Here is a 20,671-nt window from a genome sequence, read left to right as displayed (position 1 = left end):
GTATTTGTTGACTACTTATGTACAGGGAGTGATGGACAGTTCTGGGGATGCAGATGTGAGTAAGTCTCTGATCTTTAAGGTGGTACCATCTTTTTATTTATTTATTTATTTATTTAGAGACAGAGTTTCATTTTGTTGCCCTCGGTAGAGTGCTGTGGCATCATAGCTCACAGCATCCTCAAACTCTTAGGCTCAAGCCCAATTCTCTTGCTGCAGCCTTCCGAGTAGCTGGGACTATAGGTGCCCGCCACAATAACACCCAGCTATTTTTTTTAAGATGCAAGGTCTAGCTCTTGCTCAGGCTGGTCTAGAACCTGTGAGCTCAGGCAATCCACCCGTCTGGGCCTCCTGGAGTGCTAGGATTACAGGCATGAGCCACTGCCCACAGCCTGAGGTACAATCTTATAGGGAAACAGACATGTAAGATGCAGCTTGAAAAATGTCTATCAGAAATGATTAATTCTAACTTAGGATAATTTATAACAATAGAAAACCTTATATAGTGTTTATTATTTGCTAGGAGCTAAGCCAAATGCTTTGAGTTACCTCATTCAGTCCCCATAGTCCTAGGAGATAGGAACTACTATAACTCCCTTTCAGATAAGCAAAGTCAGATTGAGCAAGTCACTTTCTTACGGTGTGAGAGTTGGTGTGGGGTGGGCCATATGAGACCCTCAGATCTGTTTGACCTCCCAGTCCAGACTCTTACCCACTGTGCACTGTAGCTTTCCAAGTTAAGAAAGACTTCCCAATGGAGGTGACCACAGGTGGAAGTCTGCCGGGTGCACAGAGGGGAAAGAGTATCATATTCCAGGTAGAGGGAACAGCACAGGTAAAAGCACATTGGCCAGGGAAGTCTTTGAGCACAGAGGAACTAGAAGCAGTTTGGGGTTAGCAGAGATGTGGGGCAGGTTAGGGGAGTGAGCAGGGTTCAGATTATGAGCCCCCTCATCACATCTTTGTGAAGAAAGTTAGCTAATTATTTATTTTAATTCATTACTTTGTTTATATACTGTTTGTCACAAAGGGTTTTGCAGCCAAGTGGGAACTTTTGCTACTCTTTTGGTGCAGGATCACAGAATATAGTTCAAATTTTAGAATAAGAAAGCATTGAGGGGGAGCACCTGTGGCTCAAAGTGGTAGGGTGCCGGCCCCATATGCCGGAGGTGGCGGGTTCCAACCCAGCCCCAGCCAAAAACTGCAAAAAAAAAAAAAAAGAAAGAAAGCTTTGAGGATAAAAGGCACTTACTAGAAGATGAACTTGTTCCCTACAAGAGGAAATCAAGGCTGAATGTGTGTAAATGTTATAATCAAGGTTGAATAGCAGTTTAACCAGCCAAACCTGGAATACCTGTATTTTTAGATTAATTATCTAAAAATTATCTTCAGATGAATTTATAGAAATCAGTGAACTGAAAACAGAAATGCAGTTGATAATCCCAGGGACTGGGAATGAAGTCCTTTGCTGAAGCTATCGGTTTCCCATTGAGTATCCTTGGGACAACTGTCTTTGGGGAATGATGTTGAGTGTATAAATGGGTGCCTTGGCTGGGTTAAAACTGGGAATGAGATTTGCCTAGAAAGCAGAGTTTAGAAATATCATTCTATGTCTATTTATTCATTCTCATTGGGTAATTTAAATGGGAGGCTGATAGGTATGTAGGCAGGCTCTTGTTCTCATCAAATGCTTGATCTGAAAGACACAACAGACAAGAAATTAGGTTAACTGAAACAAACTAGGATTAGTCATCTATTATGGAATAGAATGCTATCAAACCTATGGCAACCTAGAAGGGGTGAGTAACCGGATGGGTTAGGAAAGCTTTCCAAGGAGGGTGCAGTAGAGGGGGAGGCAAAAAGTACTTTAGGTAAAGGAAACAATTTGTGCCAAGGCCCCAAAGAGGGAAACTACTGCATTTGGGAAAATTAACTTATATGTGCTACTCCCATTTGCTATAGCTGGGGTGGAGCGTGTGAGTTGGGAATGACTGCAGGGTTTTCTCTGCTTTTTTTTTTTTTTTTCTAATATGCAAGTTTACATATATAGGCAGTGTCCAAAGAGGGTTACAGTTCCTACAAAAAAGATTGAAATATGTTTGGGAACATCGCAGAGGTTAGGTGCTGACATGCTGGGGCACACTAAATGATTACACAAAACAAAATCTATAACATTCCCCCTTCCCATGTCACTACAGCCATCCACCTGACCTGGGAACTAGGCTCCCAAAGGAACTACTTCTCACCCTAATATGGAAAACAAAAAGGCATGAAATCAGTGCTCTGAATGTAAACTAGACAGATAAATATCAGTGCAGCAGGAGGGAAGAGCAATAAAGCAAGTGAGCCTGAGTGATGGTAGTAACCTGCTGGATTCCCAGATCACAGCGTAATTTACTGACTGGTCCTAGGCCACTGGATAATCACCCAGACAGCCCTGATTCTGGTGTGAAGCCTCCTGCTGCTTATGTTATTAATACCGGCAGCAACCAGCGGGTGTTGGTGAGAGCAGAGAGGAGCAAATGAGGCCCCAGGCTGCTGAGTGAGTGAGGAGGCTGAGTGAGTGAGGAGGCAGCTGTACCTCTCACCAGGAAAACTGACCAACTCTAGCATTCACCTCTTGGCTCAGACTGGCACGGGCCTCAGGGAGAGGCACCCCAAGGAAGACTGAGGTTTGAGCAAAGGAAGGAGGCACCCAAGTTCTGGAGTTTGAGCTGCTTATGTCAAAGAACCTCTGCTCTTTTCCCCCTTGGAGCTGACTGGAAAGTAATTTTGAGGTCTTCGTAGAATAACTTAAATTAATATCCACGGAGCAATGTCAAACCCTCCTCTTTTGGAAATTAGACTTCACTGCTCAAATGGGGCCAGGGCAAGCGATGGTTTGGTCATTTAGGAGCTTGATCTCAGGTAACCCTAAAGGGATCTTGAGGGGCATCTGGGTTGGGGGGGTGGGCTCACTTATCCCACACTTCTATTTAAAATGGTATACCATATGTAAAGTACTCATTACATAGTAGACATTTTGATGAAAGAAGCACTTCCTTCTTTCTCCTATAACATTATCTGGTGAATGGCATCCTTCTGATTAATTTTTCATCTTCTTTTCCCTTTTAGGACACTGGTTCTCAACCAGGGTAAATTTTGCCTCACATAGGACATTGGCCATGCCTGGAGATGTTTTTGGTTGTCATAACTGGGGGAGGGGTATGCTATTGGCATTAGTGGGCATAGCCCAGGCACGCTGCTGAATATCCAGTAATGCCCAGAGCAGCTCTCACCATGAAGAATTATCCAGTACAAATATCAATTGTGCTGAATTTTAGAAACTTTGTTCTAGGAGATTCTGGATACTATACCATATATCAGATAATCATTTTAAATATGAATCTTAAGACATTTGTCTGCTTTTAAAAAATTATTTTTTTATTTATTATTATTTTTTTGAGGCAGGGTCTGGCTCTGTTGCCCAGGCTGGAGTGCAATGGCATGATTATCACTCACTGCAGCCTTGAGCTTCCATCCTCAAATGATCCTCTTGTCTCAGCCTCCTAAAGATCTGGGACTACAGGCTCACACCACCATGCCTTGCTGATTTTTCTTGTTCTTCTTTTTTTAATAGAGACGGGGTCTTGCTGCGTTGTCCAGGCTGGTCTTGAACTACTGGCTTCAAGCAATCCTCATGTCTTGTCCTCCTAAAGTGCTGGGATTACATGCATGAAACACTGTGCCTGGCCAACTTGCTTCCTTTAAAAAAAAAAAAAAAACTCCAGCGATTTAGTCATCATAAATACATTCCCAATTATTAAGTCAGTAGGTGTGGAGCACATGCCCCGTGGTAGGCACTGTGCTAGGGAGTGAAACTGCAGAGGTACCGCTACGTGATCCTGACATTGAAGAGAAAGTTACAAAACCCTGGCTTCCTATCATCTCCAGAGTAAGGTCCAATAAACTGAGGGTAGAGAGGGGTGTAGGAAAACGGAAAATGAGAACTTGGTTTTGGGACATGAGGAGCAAGTTTGCTGGTGGGACATAAAGGCAGACGGGGCAAGAAACAGCACGCTGGATGTGGCAGAACTTTTGACACCAATAAGTGGGGAATATGTGTTTCTCATTTCAGTGACTAGAACTCCCAGCTTCTAGGGTTCCAAGCAAGGAACCTATAGTTTCTTTTTGACACTTTCCTCTTTTTTAGGCTCTTGGTTCAAGCCCTTCTCATGTGTCCTGTGAAGGAATTTCAACTCGATGATGTAAAGTACCTATTGTGTGTAATGAATTACTTCTCACTATTGCATGCTAGAAATGCTATGGACTATAATTGAAAGAATTTTTTTAAAAAGTCATTTGGTGTTTTTGTAAAATTTAATTTTCTCAGGGAACTCTTGTTGAGAAAGATTGCCAAACATCACGTCTCTATGGCTTGCGTATTAATCTTAACATTTTGATCTGTAAAATATTATTTCTTTTTAAAAATAGCAATCTCTCACCAGTCACACTTCTTGAGGCATATTACCTAGGCGCTTTTTAGACATTACAGTATTATTTTCAAAAAGGTCATAGGAGTTCACACTCATGTAAGTCCTGTAAAAGGAGGCCCATGTTCTCACCTCCTCCACAGCTCTGGATTTTACTGTTCTTTGGAGTATTGGCCAATCTGATAGTTTCTCATTGTTGCTTTGATTTATATTTATTGACCACTAGCAAGGTTGAAATGATTTTCATGTATTTGCTGACCTCTTGTTCTTCCTCTTCTTCTCATCACTTTGTCCATTTTTTGTCTTTTTCTTACCACTGTGTAGAATATATAAATGTATATTTTCCCAGTTTGCTATTTGTCTGTTGACTGTTTGCACATGGCATTTGTTTTCTTTTTTTTTTGAGACAGAGTTTTAAGTTGCTGCCCTCGGCAGAGTGCTATGGAGTCACAGCTCACAGCAACCTCAAACTTTTGGGCTTAAGCAGTTCTCTTGTCTCAGCCTCCCAAGTAGCTGGGACTACAGGCGCCCACCACAAAACCTGGCTATTTTTCTGTTGCAGTTGTCACTGTTGTTTATGGGTTCGAACCCCCAGCCCCAGTGTATGTGGCTGGCTCCGAAACTACTGTGCTATAGGCACTGAGCCAGCATTTCTTTTCCTATAAAATTTTAAGTCTTTTTTTTTTTTTGTGCTTTTTGGCCGGGGCTGGGTTTGAACCGGCCACCTCCGGCATATGGGACCGGTGCCCTACTCCTTGAGCCACAGGGGCCACCCTAAGTCCTTACATTAGTCAAATTACTCTTCTTCTCATGCTAATTATCCCTACAGAGTTTTCAGAATAGACTAAATTTTCCCTGTTGATTGAAATGCTACCATTATTATACACCAGCAATCTCCCCCTAAAAGTCACCCCTAAGTCACCATACATAAGGAAATTGTAGTTAAACGTACCTTTATTTAAAGATATTCATTACAAAATTTTAAAAAGAGGTGGCCAACACCTCTTTTTAAAATTTTGTAATGGATATTCTGTAAATAATAGTACATTTAACTACAATTTCCTATTTCCCTATGTATGGTGATTTTAGGGGTAACTTTCGAGATAACCTGCCCTGTAGATGTGAATCTATTTCTGGACTTTCTTCTAGTCCATTTATTTATTAATTTTCATTAAATAGAAAGTGATTGAATAATTTATGGTACATCTGTTATATTTTTGGTCATAATTAGAAAATTCCTAAGTTTTCTTCTAGTACAACTGAGGTTATATTTTTACTTTAAAATGTTTGGTCCGATGGTTTCACTTTGGTCAAGAGTGAGGTAGGATTTCAACTTTTCATTTTCTAGATAGTCATCTAGTTTATCATAGGCCTTGGTTATAATATAATTTGCCATATAAAATATTCAATATGACAATAAAATGTATTTGTTGTCTGCTTCTTGTCCTGGCTTTGTGTAAGTTCTCCTTTATGCAAATATTACACAAATATTCTCTGAGAATTCCTCCTAATTTTTCTGTTGGTTTATTTTTCATATTTAAAAAATCTTTAAAACTTCAGGATATGCTTTTTGGTTTTTTTTTTTTTGCTGTTTTTGGCCACGGTGGGTTTGAACTTGCCACCTCCACTATACTGGGCCAGCGCCCTACTCTTTTGAGACACAGGTGCCACCCAGGATATGTTTGAATATAGTATGAGATAGGACACTTTGCTTTTTCCCAGGTGGACAGACAATTAAGCTGCACCATTTGTTAATTGAACCTCCTTTCCCAATAAGCTGGAATGCTATCTTCAGTGATTTTAAGTTCCCAGGATACTTTGATCTGTTTCTAGACTCTCTCTTCTGTTCCCAAATGGGTTTCTGCTCTGCCTGCAGATTTTTAGATGAAAAGCCTTTTTTTTTTTTTTTTTTTGTAGAGACAGAGTCTCACTTTATGGCCCTCGGTAGAGTGCCGTGGCCTCACACAGCTCACAGCAACCTCCAACTCCTGGGCTTAAGCAATTCTCTTGCCTCAGCCTCCCGAGTAGCTGGGACTACAGGCGCCTGCCACAACGCCTGGCTATTTTTTGGTTGCAGTTTGGCCGGGGCCGGGTTTGAACCTGCCACTCTCGGTATATGGGGCCCGCGTCTTACCGACTGAGCCACAGGCACCGCCCCGGGAAAGCTTTTGTTGGCCACCCATCTCCAGCCACTCTCTATTTTGTGACATACAGTGTTATCTCTGCAGTCCATTTCATTGTCTAAAGCGTCTTGTTTGTTTTTGTCTGCTTCCCCTGGAAATATAAGTATAAGCCTTGAAATCAACCACTTCTCTAAGGAGACCTAGTTTTTTTTGTTTTGTTTTGTTTTGTTTTTTTAGTGGAGAGTGTTATTTTAAAAACTAAACACTGATACAAGTTGTACTTACTGCTACTGAGGTGTTGCTGGTCCCAGAACCTCTCAGTGGACAGAGTTAGCAAAGATAAATATCTTCCCAGAATTATATATATACTTATATATATGTAATTTATCATATATTTATTTCTGTCTTTCATTATATGTATTATATTGAAAACCACGCTGCCTCCATTTTCAATTCAGTATCACAGTGTTCCCTCTAGTTTTCTCTCTTTCCGTAATTGTAACTCTCTTCTCTGACAGTGAGAAATCTGGCTCCTGATATTGCTAATATATTTACTTATTTAATCAGTCTCCACATGTGTAACTAATCTACCATTAATGACACCATCCTCTTGATCATATATTACTTCTCACCCTGCTTGAGTGCAACATCCCTGTCTCAATCTGTTCGACCCACTGTAACAAAATATCACAGACAGGGTGGGTGCTCAACTACAAACATTAACTGCTCACAGTGCTGGAGACTTGAAAGTCCAAGATCAAAGCACCAGTAGGTTTGGCGTTTGGTAAGGACCCTGTTTTCTGGTTTATAAATGGTGATTTTAGCTGTGTCCTCACATAGTAGAAGAAAGAGCAAGCTCTCTGGGGCCTCTTTGGTAAGGGCACAAATCCTGGTCCCCAGAGACTCCACCTCTTAATGCCATGGGGCTTAAGATTTCAACATCTGAATTCTGGGGGTATTACAAACATGCAGACCATCACACCCTCTACCCCAGTGGAGTCTCTTCTCACTCTTCAGGGCACCACACATGACATGGACACTCTCTTCACTCCCATCAGGCTCTCATATCCCATGCCAGCTTGTGTAGGTGCTCCCCAACTCATCGTCATCCTCATCTTTACACCCAGCAGCTCTTCTGTGTAGCCAGACCCACTTCTCATTCTGCTTGAGTTTTGACACTCAGCCTGTGCCCATCCCTTTGTTGAAGCCCTTCTCACCCTGCTCAGACTCCACCTACCTGACACTCCCTGCAAGGCCTTCTCCCTGTAAGGATGTCCTCACCCTGCTCTGCTCTGCCACCTCATACCAGGCTGCTTCCAGCTGTGGATGTCCTGCTCATCTCCCAGGGGTGCGAATTTCCCATGCTGGTTCATCCTGCTGTGCAGACAGTCCCCTCTCTCTGTTTGGACCCCAGCAACCCCCTTTGTGTCAATCCCTTTGGTCTTACCTAATGTCTTGGCACTGAATTATTAGGGAAGGAAAAGAAAGCAGAAAAGGAAGAGGGCTGCAGTAAATTTTAATATCTGTAAGGCAAGTTCCTCTCACTATTTTTACTTAAAAAATTATTTTTTCACTTTTTTTTTGATAGATTTCTTAAAATTATTTCTGGAGGCAAAAACCAATTGAAATTCTGATTAAAATTGCATTAGGAAGGACTGAAATTATTATATTGTGAATGAAATCTTATATAGGAGCTTGGTAATTTTCTTCACTTGTTTTATATTTTCCTATGAGAAATATGATTTTTCATTATATAGATTGTATACTTGTTAAATTTATTCCTAGGTGTTTTATAGATGTGAGTGGGAATTTTCTCCCGTTTTCCTTTCTGATGAATTACTGTCATAAGTGGAAAGGGTAGTGAGTTTTCTGTGGACATCTCCCTCTTTTTTTTTTTGAGACAAGAGTTTCACTCTGTTGCCCAGGCTAGGGTATCATGGCACCAGCCTAGCCCACAGCAACCTCAAACTCCTGGGTTCAAACCATTCTCTTGTCTCAGCCTCCCATGTGGCTGAAAATACCGGTGTCCCCTACAACACCTGGCTTATTTATCTACTTTTGGTAGAGATGGGATCTTGTTCTTGCTCAGGCTGGTCTCGAACTCCTGAGCTCAAGTGATCTTGTCTTGGCCTTCCAGAGTGCTAGGATTACAGATGTGAGCCAGGACACTAGCCTCCACCTCCCTGTATGCTGAGAATCTCCTGATCATCTTGACTTTTTGATATTGATATGAGCCAGGACTCAGCCCTTGTACTTCTCTTTTTAGTCTATACTCACTCAGTATATTATACATACTAAGTATATATGTACTCAACAATATATATTCTGATAGAATTTAATATATATAAATACATACTGATAGAATTCTGGCAGCTATACATTAAAAGGTATTTCACCACTTTCTCTGTTATCACCTTTCTCTGTGCATTTTTTCTCTTCCAGTCCTCATCAACTAATAATCAATATATTTTACTTATTTATTTTGTTTGTTTCTCACGATCAGTGGAGTGAAAGCTCTATGAGAATAAGGATATAGTTCTGTTTTTTCAATGTCTGTGTCCTCAGCTCCTAAAACAATTCCTGAAAAATAGTAGGGATTCATTAAATATTTGTTGAATAAGTGAATGATTATCTTATATTCTATTATCTTGAGAAATGTTGATAATATATTGAGAAGTCCCTTGAGTGTTTAAAATATAAAAGGATTTTAAAGTATTGAACCATGTCACTTATAAATAATGATAGAATTGCCTCTCCTTTTCAAACATTATGCAATTCTTTTTTTTTTTTTGAGACAGTCTCCTTTCGTTGCCCTTGATAGAGTGCTATGTCATCATAGCTCACAGCAACCTCAAACTCTTGGGCTCAAGTGATTCTCTTGCCTCAGCCTCCCTAATAGCTGGAACTATAGGCGCCCACCACAACACCTGGCTATTTTTTTTTTTTGCTTTAGCAGGCCAGGGCTGGGTTTGAACCCACCTGGAGCATGTGGCTGGTGCCCTAACCACTGAGCTACAGGCGCCCAGCCAACATTATGCAAATTTTATATTTCTTATCTCTTTGCATTAGCCCAAAGCCTTCCAAAATAATTCTGGGTTATAGTGGTGATAACAAACTGCTTTGTTCTTTATTATAATGGAAATATTTCTCATATTTATTTGTTTAATAGGATATATGCTTTTGGATTTTTGGTTTCTTTATTGAATTTATGAAGTTAATTTCTCAGAGTAAAAAAAAGAATGTGAATACCTGCTGATCAACAAATACCTTTTCAGGATTCTGAGGATACTGGTGTGTCTGTCAGTGAGGATGGGAAGTTGTTTTCCCTTTTCCCCTACTATCACATGTGGACTTGGTTGTCATCCTTTTTCTTGCCTGCATCATCTCAAGGTATGTATCATTCCTTTTTTTCTTAATTTCTCTTTTTTTTTTTTTTGAGACAGAGTCTCACTGTACCGCCCTCGGGTAGAGTGCCGTGGCGTCACACGGCTCACAGCAACCTCTAACTCTTGGGCTTACGCGATTCTCTTGCCTCAGCCTCCCGAGCAGCTGGGACTACAGGCGCCTGCCACAACACCTGGCTATTTTTTTTGTTGAAGTTTGGCCGGGGCCGGGTTTGAACCCACCTCCCTCAGTATATGGGGCCGGTGCCCTACTCACTGCCTATCAATTTTCTTTCTTTCTTTCTTTCTTTTTTTTTTTTTGAGACTGAGACTCATTTTGTTGCCCACAGTAGAGTACCATGGCATTATAGCTTACAGCAACCTCAAACTCTTGGGCTCAAGAGATCTTCTTGCCTCAGCATCCCAAGTAGCTGGGACTACACAATGTCCAGCTATTTTTAGAGGAGTCTCACTCCCACTCATGCTGGTGTCAAACTCTTGAGCTCAAGCAATCCACCCACCTTGACTTGCCAGAGTGCTAGGATTACAGGTGTGCCTGACCTCTCAATTTTCAACACTCAGATTAAATTTTTTTCTTTGTGAAAGCTGCAGTGAAATTTCCCCTTGGGAGTTACTAAACCTAAAACTTCTATGTGGTGCCCTATATTTTGCGTACACAACATAATTATGTGTTTTATATGTTTGCTGTTCTCACTGGGCAGGGAGCACCTCTGGGGCAGGGACAGACCCCCGTCGCCTTTCTAAACGCTCATTTATCAATTACTTTCTGTTTGATACGTACTGCATAGGAATTTTATCTGAGCTGTCTTATTTCATCACATCTTCAACTTGTGGAAATAGGTATTATGATCTCTACTTTCAAGGTGAAGATTCAGAGAGTGTTCAGAGATTCAAAGTTTGGACTTTATATTCTGCTGCATCATTCAGCCCCAGGACCAGGCCTGTGGCAGATGTTCCACGCCGGGTTACCAACTAATAGTATTGACTATTAATTAGTACTTAGGGTGGAGGCCACCTATTTTAGGAATCCTCTGTAATCTATTTGTGCCAACATTGCCTCCTCTATTTTCCACTTCCCATGTTGACTTTGGTCAGGCCAGTTTTCTAAGTCTGTCAGGTGGACTTTGTGGATTTTAGATATATGTATCTTTCAGCAGGAATGGGAGATAGCTCTGGAAGAAATGCTCCCAGTGTACCCAGGGTCGAGACAGTTAATTTGCCCCAGTGGTGAGGAGGAAATTTCTTGTAAAAGCTAGCTCCCCTCAGAACAATGTGGCCTTTTATTTTTTAGCTTTGGAATGGAGCCTAGCTGTCGATGGAAACAAAGAGAGGAGAGAATCACTGAACCAGTCTTGCACATAAAAAACTGACCATGTCTGTCTTTGAAGTCTCCTTTATGTCATTTAGAAAACTTTGGATTATAGGGGTGTTTTTTTCCTCCTTTTCTCCCTCAGTTCCTTATTCTACCTCAATTTTTTTTTTTTTCCAGAGAAAAGAGAGAAACTGGGTATAAGGGAACCTTTCTTTGAAACAGGGCAGAAGTCATTAATTAAGGTTCCCATTCATTCCCACTGACACTTGCTCATCAATCAGATTTCCTCTTCGTGTTCTGATGACCTTGCTGACCTGGGTCCTCCATACTGTCTGCCAGACAAAATTGAGACTCAGACCACACACCAGAAAAGAGGGAGTTGGCTCTGACTCTTGGCTTCCTGAGATTGAGGAGAAAGAGGCTAGGAACAAAGCTGGCTGGTCCCAAGCTCTTCTGGGTTGAGGTGAAGGTGAATAAAGAAGACATTTTCTCTGCGGAAGCAAGTGCTGCTCACTTCACACAAGGAATGATGTATAGCAGCTTTTCATTTTTTGCCCAGAACCTGGGGCTAGCCACTGAGCCTGAGCCCAGGAAACGAAGCTAACAATTCTTCCCTGCCAACTCAGCACTGCTCAAAGAAGTTAACAGCTCTAGTCTTCTCTCAGAGAAGTGCAGGAAACTGTTCTGGATGTGGGGTAGCATCTGGGGGGATTGTCAGCCTGAGGGGTGGAACTTTTATTCTATTATTCATTTGTTCATTCATTCATTTGATAGGCATTTACTTGATAGCCACTCAGTACTAGGCAAATTTTATGTTATGTATGTTTTACCACAATTAAAAATAATATGATTAAAACCTTATATGTATAGACAAAAAACCTGGCAATAAAGGAGACTTTGTGGGAAATGATGAAAAAAAAGTGGAATCTATAGATTATATGTCTCCGTGGGGTTGAAGAGTTCCTGGAATTTGGATAATGAAGCTGGAAAGATAAGACATGGTGATAATGAAAGAGGGGCAGCTTGAAACTGAAATTAATTTAATGTTTCAATTACTGGTAATAATACCATCATGGGGGTGAGTGGCACAAACATCACTGGAGGAGATGAGGTCAAGGAACACATATGCCAGGAGATGAGGAGAACCATCTATATCATTATCGACATTATGTCTCAGTGAAATTATTGAATTATAACTAAATGAGAGTAAAAGTGAGATATAAGCTTCAAGAAATGATGGAACTTGACTTAGATGTCAATAGATGACATCTACCTTGATTGCAGCAAAGAGCTTTAGGGAGGAGGGGTGAGAATGGACAACAGGCATCTGTTTATCCTTCCTGGGCTCTACAATACAAGGAATTTGGAGGTAAAACAGCAGCCACTTGAGGGGATGTCTGGGGAAGCCCTCCTGGGAGAGTCAAATTTCTGTTAGAATAAGGCCACTGGAAAGTACAAGATTGACGATATATGGGACTTGCTGATGACTGGCCCTGATTTTCATGGGTGGTGATGAAGGGTTTCCTGAGGTAGATGGCATCAGAAAGAGGCATAGTATAGAGAGACCCACGTGGGGAAGAGAGCCCAGAGGACGAAGATGCCTCAAACTCCTTTTAGTGTCTGACCTAAGCAAAGTGTAAAGGGCACATGAGATTAACCTGATAGTCTAAAGGCAGATGGGAGATAAAGCTGTGAATGTTGGGGGATGGGAGGGAGGGAGAGCACAGAGGTCTGGGAGGGGTGGTATTTTCTCAATCAACCCAACTCTGAGGCACTATTCTCACTTATATAGTATAAAGCAATGTGGCTTTCTCCTGAATCCATGCATTTGTCTTTTCCTGGTGAAATTGGGCTGTAGTCACTTGTCAAATACCATCTGTAGACATTATGTGGTTCAGACTTGCTTTGGCTCCCCTTATGAATGGGGGCATTGGGAAGTGTTTTAGCTGGCTCATTCTTAATGCCTCTAGAAATACTGAATAACCCAGTTTGATTGAAGATAATCTCTGGATTACTAATAGGCCATTTATGATGGGATGTAAGTCAGGGCATCATGAGTTCTGAGATGTCTGGCAAAACACCAGGGAATAACAGGTTGCTGAATCTTAGCAAGTTCTTTGGGTCAGCTCTGCTAGTAGTGTATACACTTTTTTTTTTTTTTTTTTGAGACAGAGTCTCACTATGTCACCCTGGGTAGAGTGCTGTGGCATCACAGCTTACAGCAACCTCAAACTCTTGGGCTTAAAACATTCTCTTCCCTCAGCCTCCCAAGTAGCTGGGACTACAGGTGCCCACTACAATGCCTGGCTATTTTTTGGTTGTAGTTGTCATTGTTGTTTGGCAGGCCTGGGCTGGATTCGAACCTGCCAGCTCTGGTGTATGTGGCTGGCACCCTAACCGCTGAGCTACAGGCGCCGAGCCCGTATACACTTTTCTAAAAGGTGTACTGGGCATCATACCTTTTAGACTAGTCAGATGATTTCGATGTATTATATATATATATTTTTTTTTTTAGCTCTTTGCTCTGTCATTATCTTTCATTGAAAGGGAAGATAACACCTAAAGCAAAGGTGTCTATTATTCAGAATACAATTTCAGACTTGAATTCTTTGATGAATCCTTGATAGGATAATAGTTTTGAGAGTTATGCATTTTTTGATGGAAAAGATTGATTCCCCTAGTCCTGTCTTTTTTTTTTTTCTTTAAAAAGATAGGGGTCTTGCTATGTTGCCCAGGCTGGCCTTGAACTACTGGATGAAACAACCCTCCCATCTCAGCCTCCTAAATAGCAGGGACTGTAGGAATTTGTTATTGTGCCTGGCCTGAATTGATTTTTCAAAGTCTTAAGCTACCTTTCTATATCAAAAGCGCTGATAGGATTTCTTGACATAGACATTTAACTTTAGCCAGTGGTTTTCAAACATTTTGATTACAATCTATTGTACAAAATACATATTTTATTATCATCTAAGACATGACGTACGTACACACACATATTGATGTAAAATTGAAACCAAAATTTCAGTAAAGAGCCCTTATTTCAGAGGATGCCCTCTGATACTTTCTGTTCTGTTCTGTGTATGCTATTTTGTTTCTAAAAATGCTGACCTTGACCCACTAAACTGATTTTATGACACATTAGTAACTGGTAAAAAAAAAAAAAAACTACCATAAACCGTAATCAGGGGACACCCAGGGTAGGTAGAGAAAGACTCTGACTCATAAGACTAGAGAAACTCCAATTCTGTAGCACATTCAAGTTGAAAGGAGATGAGAGTGCATGGGAGACGCAGGGTAAGGCAAATACCTTCTTATGTTATAACCTTGAGGTCTAGTTATGAAGGCTGTGTGTGTGTGTGTGTGTGTGTGTGCACATGCCCTAGAGGTCTTCAGATAGCTATAAGGGAACTGAAAGCACTGGAAATGGTGGCATGGGTCCAGGACTTGGGAAGGCAGCAGACAGAGGCAGAGAAGTTAGGCATTCCAGTTAGCACTGAACCTACGCAGCTGCAGGAGCTGCATAGTGCAGCTGTGGCCGAGAAGTGGTCCAGATAAACAATGGGTAAGAGAGAACACTGCTGGTTCTCCTGGCCCATGCAGGGCCCTCGGGGAATTCAAAAGTTTCTTCTCAGCTTTGCAGTGGGGCTCTGATGTGTGGAGGGAATGGGTAGACTAGCAGATCTGGGGCTGAGGAATGTAGGGATAGGAATTTTACAATCTGGGCAAATAACCAATACCAAGAATTTCAGCAGCAGTAGGTATAACCTCCAAAGATCTGATGGAGTCAGCCACATCTCACTGTGTACCAGATGAGAGTACAATGTAAGGAACCTCTTGGAGAAATGGGAGGGCCTTCCTCCCTGTATGCTGCAAGTTCAGGTGACCCTCCTCCCTGACCCAAATGCTGTTTCTCAGTGCATCAGAGGGAGAGAATGCTGAAAGCCTGAGCATTGGCTCCAAAGACACCAATATACAGAAAAGAGATGGTTGATTCTAAACAGGAAGAGGTACCATCAATGGAAAAAGTTAACTCTTCTCCCTCCTGTAACTTCTGAGAATTGGAATAATTAAAAAAAGCAAGAAATAGTTTGTTAAATCTCAATCCAGTTAGCTACAAGAGTGCTAATTTCTATATGTTTGTCTTAGCAACTTGGACAGACATGGTCAGGTTTATCTTTCCCTAACAACTGGGAAACTTAGCTCACACATTTCTCTAACTCAGAAAGTGTGTGCTATTAGCCTCACAGATAAGAGCTTACAGAACTTAGAGACACAATAATGTTCCCCAGTGTACATGGCTGGTAAGAGCTTATCATACCTCGGGGCCTGTGTGCTTTCCTTTGTACTTTGCAGTCTCTTGCAGTGATCTGATCAGATCATTGTCCTAGGCAGCCCTCTGTGATTCCTTCACTTTGGATAAACCTGGTCCTCTGTAGGATGGATTGGGCAGAGGGGATAGTATGATAAACACCCTTAGAACCAGACTCCAGAGAGTCTTTGGATTCTCTTAATAATCCTTCTATAGTGCTATATAGTGCTTTATAGCTATATAGCTGTATAGCTATATAGGTCATTACATAAAGCAGAGCTTCTCTGGTGGAAATGAAGATGCTGGGTCTGGAATGCCACCTGCTCAATCCCCCCTCCCCCTCATGCCTTGAGGGTGGGCAGACAAGGAGAGCCAGAAAAGAACGAGGAGCTTATGGTTCATAAAGAGAAGCGGCAATGCTGCAGAGAACTGGGGATTTCATATTCCTTCAGGGTTTTATATGCCAAATCGATGGTGGGAGAGAACAGTCAGGAATGAATGATAACTGGCTGCCAGGATCCTTGTTAACCATGGTGATTATCTCCAAGCCAAAGTCTACAGGCAGCAGACTGATAAGAGAATAAGAGACATCACTTCTCTTTACAATTCATTTAGAGCTTTTTTTTTTTTCTTTTGCCTTTTCATTCATGTGGAAGTGACTTTATTCAGGCTTCCAATCTAGGTCTCTGGCCACTGCCCAGGGCATTTGTCCCTTTCCGGGAGGAAAGGTGTCAGACCAGATGATAAGATAGGTCTGAGTGCTCACAGAACCTCCTTTATATAAAGGAGGGCAGCACATCAGCTGCCTCCTTTATATAGGCTGGGCAGCACATCAGCCTGTGTCCAAGCTTCTTCCCGGGACCCTACTCCCACCACAACCTGTCTGGGCAGCTGCTTCCCAGCTGCAGTTCATGCCAACCCTCACACTGGAGGGAGAGAAATGAAACCATTGCCATTTATCACCTGATTATGTTTATGAAGCAGGTGAAAATCGTATGCAGTCAAATGTTCACAATCTCTAGCTACAGAAAAGACAGGAATTGTTGGGAAGAGGGTGAGAAGGATGGATTCGAGCTTCCTGTTCTCCACCTGCTATGTACATAAGCACAGATGATTGTTGACCTTGTCATCTGTTCTTTCCCCACCAACTATGGCACCAGAAGGAAGGTGAAACAGCCTGGAATATGCTGTTTGTAAGGTCTCCCACAGATACTTTTTCTTGATCAGTTCTGAGTCTCTGGAGCCCCCCTAATTTTCCTGTCCATCCTGAAGTTTAATCAAGAGACCACAGTTTTTTGGTCTTTGGGGAAGGTTTGAAGTTCTATAGCGTAACAATGTCCATGCAGTTATGTTCTTTTAACTAAACTGGGGCCACTTACAAAATCCACCTTGGGAGAATACAAAAGTACTGGCAGGATTGGCCCCCTGCCTCGAGTGTTAATTTAATCACTCCCACACATTTGCTCCTCACTCCTTGGGCCCCTGTTTGACTGTCATTGATCACTTGGCCTTCTTTAGTTGACATTCTATTTTGGATTCATTTTTCTGTTAGCAGCATTTTTCTTTAAGATACTTTAATTTTATATTTGTTTTATTTTTTTGGCTTTACTAAGGTTTAATTGGCAAATAAAATGTTGTACTTATTTATAAAGTATAATGTAATATTTTAGTGTATATATACATTCTTTAATTTTATTTAAAAATTTTACTTTCTGGATCCACAAACTGCAACTTGGAGTTAAGTGTATCCCTAAAAAATCTCCTATCTCCTATTTCTGCCAGATCTTGATGGTGGATAAATTCTAGGGCAGCCTCATGCCTGAATTTCTTGTTAGGGGGAGATAAACAGAAATGTAAACACTTAATGAAAGCTCAAAGGAGATAAAAATCTCTTTTGGAATTTTGTCGTAAGTCATTGGGAGGCACTGGTCCAAGTGCTAGAATATTGAGGTGAACAAGACCCAGCCTTTGCCCTCATGGTGGAGGGCAGTGCAGGAGGCCTCCTCACAGGCCAGTGGAAGAGGCAGCTTCCAAAGCAAATAGTTCCAATACAGTTTACACAATGTTATAATAGACCACATATAACAATATGTAGAAAGGAGAGAGTGATTGCTGGACTGTGGGCTCCATGAGGGCAAGAATCCTGAATACCTTGCTATCATTTACCTAGAACCTAGCAGAGTGCCTAGGACATAATGGATATTTAATACACTCTATTTGTTTAATTGAATTCTTTCTTTTTTTTTTTTGTAGAGACAGAGTCTCACCTTATGGCCCTCGGTAGAGTGCCGTGGCATCACACAGCTCACAGCAACCTCCAACTCCTCGGCTCAAGCGATTCTCCTGCCTCAGCCTCCCGAGTAGGTGGGACTACAGGCACCCACCACAGCGCCCAGCCATCTTTTGGTTGCAGTTCAGCCGGGGCAGGGCTTGAACCCGCCACCCTCGGTACATGGGGCCGGCGCCTTACCGACTGAGCCACAGGCGCCGCCCTAATTGAATTCTTTCATTTGCAGTTATATCCAATGGTTTGACTCATTAATTTACTTAGTCATCATTAATTCCCTTAAATAGTGTTAGCTGTTTATAGGTGATAAGCATTAAACAATTATCATCATTTAATTTGGATATAAAGTTACTTTTAACTAACAGTGGGGCAATTTTGATTATATAACATGTAAAAGAGTTATGACCTTGAACAGACCTTGGGGGATAGCTGCCAAGTAATGAGAATACCTACCCTTTTTTTCTGTATCCATAGTGTACCAGCTTCCTCGTAAGGTAAGTAGAATTCGCTTTCATATGCCTATTAAAAAAATAGAAGTATATAGAGGTGAAATAACTTGTCCAACTCATAAGATGGAATTCAGACCCTTGTTTCTGTCTAACTAACTCTGAAATCTATGGTCATTCTTTCCCCAACTCTTCCTCTGCTAGAGGGTGTGTCCAGTCAGGCCCTAGAGCAGTGAGTGGAGCTTGGCCCTCAGAGGACCCATGCTGGCCAACTAAGCTGTTTCTAGGTCTGATCCCTGAGTGGAATGGCTGAGAACTTGATTTGATCTAGGCTGATATCAAATGGGCAGGATTTTTGTCTAGAAATCAGGGTAGGGCATGATATAGCAGCAAGGGTTCTTGGCAGTGATAATACTTAGACAACAGGGAGTGAGGTAAGGCCCAGACAGGGTTTGCATGAAGACTGACTAGTGCTAGCAGTAGGTTGGGGGTGGTGATGAGAGAGATGGAATGGAACCCATCCCTTTGAGAGAGGAGGCTTGTTAGCAAAGGTTAAGAGGGCCTTGGAACCTAGGTTGAATAGGCTAACATGAACCAGGAACTTGCTGAATTGCATTAGAAGTTAACTTTTTAGGGTACAACTCTCATTTCATCATTTTGCCAGCACAGCATCAGTGAGGTACAGTATAAGGGATTTTAGACTTTTCCCTCTTGTAGCTTTCAAAAAGTGACTTCATCTTCCAGGATTTTCTTTTCCTTCTCTTTAATCTTAAATTGATTTTAACACTTGACTTAATCTGGTTATGAGGATCATATGAGAGAGTTTGTGAAGTATCACACTGGATGCTGAGGCTCTGTGACTACTGAAGTCTTCTTCTGATGTGCTACATCTCCAATAGAACCAGGGTTTGAAACTGTGTGAGTGGATGATGGTCTGGAGAGCAGAAGAGAGCAGAAGCTGGCGGAGTGGTACGTGTCATTGATTGTACGGCAATGGGGCATCGATTAAAAATGGACCTTCTTTGGGGGAGGCAGTGAGGCCTAACTGAAAGTAACAAGAAAGGCTCATAAAACAGCTCTTTATGTGGAGAGGAGACTTGTTGCTAGGGTCCCGATTGTTTCCTGGCTGTGTTTTGTGTGTCTGTGTCAGGTCATTCTGTGGGCTTCTTTCAGGAACTTGGTGATATCAGCCTACAGATAATTAGATCAGTGTCATCACTGTCACCACCACCCTTTTTATTCTGCTGGGACTATTTGCATGAAAATGGAAGTGGGTGATATTCCTTTCCCATTAATAAGGCTCAGCTTCTTACTTGGGGAGGGGGTCATCCATATATAAGGACTTTGGAAAAAAGTTCCAAGTCAATGTATGAGTGAGCCTTTTTGAAAGGGTCTTAAAGACCCAAATGTTCAGTCATGCCATCCACTTCCCAAATCGGCCTTTCAAAAAGTTCTCCTGATATAGAAGATCTGCATCTGGGATGCAGTTTTTTCAAGAGAAAGTTTCAGGAGACCTGCATTCTGTAGTAAAATTTCCTCGGATGTCAACACACATACATGTATTTTTACAGATCTTCCATCAGCTTAGATCTTATCACAGAGCTAGCCCTACTAAAAACCTCAGTTTGTGACAATGAAGTTTATTTATTTTTTTAATTAAGTCTTTTGTGCATAGATCATAAAATACATTTATGCCCATTTCAGTGTGTTGATTATTTGTACAGATTGGAGTGCTTAAATCATGCTAATCAGCATAGCTTTCATCTCATTTACCCATTTATAGCGTTAGGACATTTGTGTTCTACCCATGATAGAACCAACTTGTACTTGCAATGTGCTCCATAGTTGTGGTCCCCCTACTATCCCCTACCATCCCTCCCACCCCCTCCCCATCCCTCCCCCTCCCCTTCTCTCCTTCATCATAGCCTAAAGTTGTGTTTCATTTTTCATATGCAAGTGTGAGTTATTATAAATTGGTTTCACAGTAGTGCTGAATACATTGGATACTTCTTTTTCCATTCCTGAGATACTTTGCTAAGAAGAATATTTTCCAGCTCCATCCATGTAAACATAAAGGAGGTAAAGTCTCCATTTTTTTTACTGCAGCATAGTATTCCGTGGTATACATATACCACAATTTATTAATCCATTCATGGGTCGATGGGCACTTGGGCTTCTTCCATGACTTGGCAATTATGAATTGAGCTGCAATGAACAGTCTGGTGCAAATATCTTTATTGCCAAATGATTTTTGGTCCTTTGGGTATACACCTAGTAGAGGAATTGCAGGATCAAATGGCAGGTCTACATTGAGATCCCTG

At 41.5% G+C, this 20,671-nt stretch overlaps 1 protein-coding gene across 4 annotated transcripts in view; it reads left to right on the top strand.

The window, feature by feature from the left end:
* The window catches only part of PRCP (prolylcarboxypeptidase), a 117,636-nt gene extending 97,216 nt beyond the window's left edge, over window positions 1-20,420 (top strand). Inside the window, exons 7-8 of one of the 4 annotated variants that reach the window (XM_053561163.1) lie at window positions 9,868-9,982; window positions 17,871-20,420. In XM_053561163.1, coding sequence (XP_053417138.1) covers window positions 9,868-9,982; window positions 17,871-18,094 — 339 coding nt within the window. In that variant the 3' untranslated portion in view covers window positions 18,095-20,420. Of the gene's footprint in view, window positions 1-9,867; window positions 9,983-11,485; window positions 12,197-17,870 lie in introns of those variants that run through there. The other 3 variants (XM_053561162.1, XM_053561158.1, XM_053561160.1) reach the window with 3 other exon arrangements.
* Window positions 20,421-20,671: the final 251 nt, after the last annotated feature.

Source organism: Nycticebus coucang, chromosome 14 (assembly GCF_027406575.1).
Source record: "Nycticebus coucang isolate mNycCou1 chromosome 14, mNycCou1.pri, whole genome shotgun sequence".
Taxonomy (NCBI): domain Eukaryota; kingdom Metazoa; phylum Chordata; class Mammalia; order Primates; family Lorisidae; genus Nycticebus; species Nycticebus coucang.
This window is presented reverse-complemented; position numbering and strand designations above follow the sequence as displayed.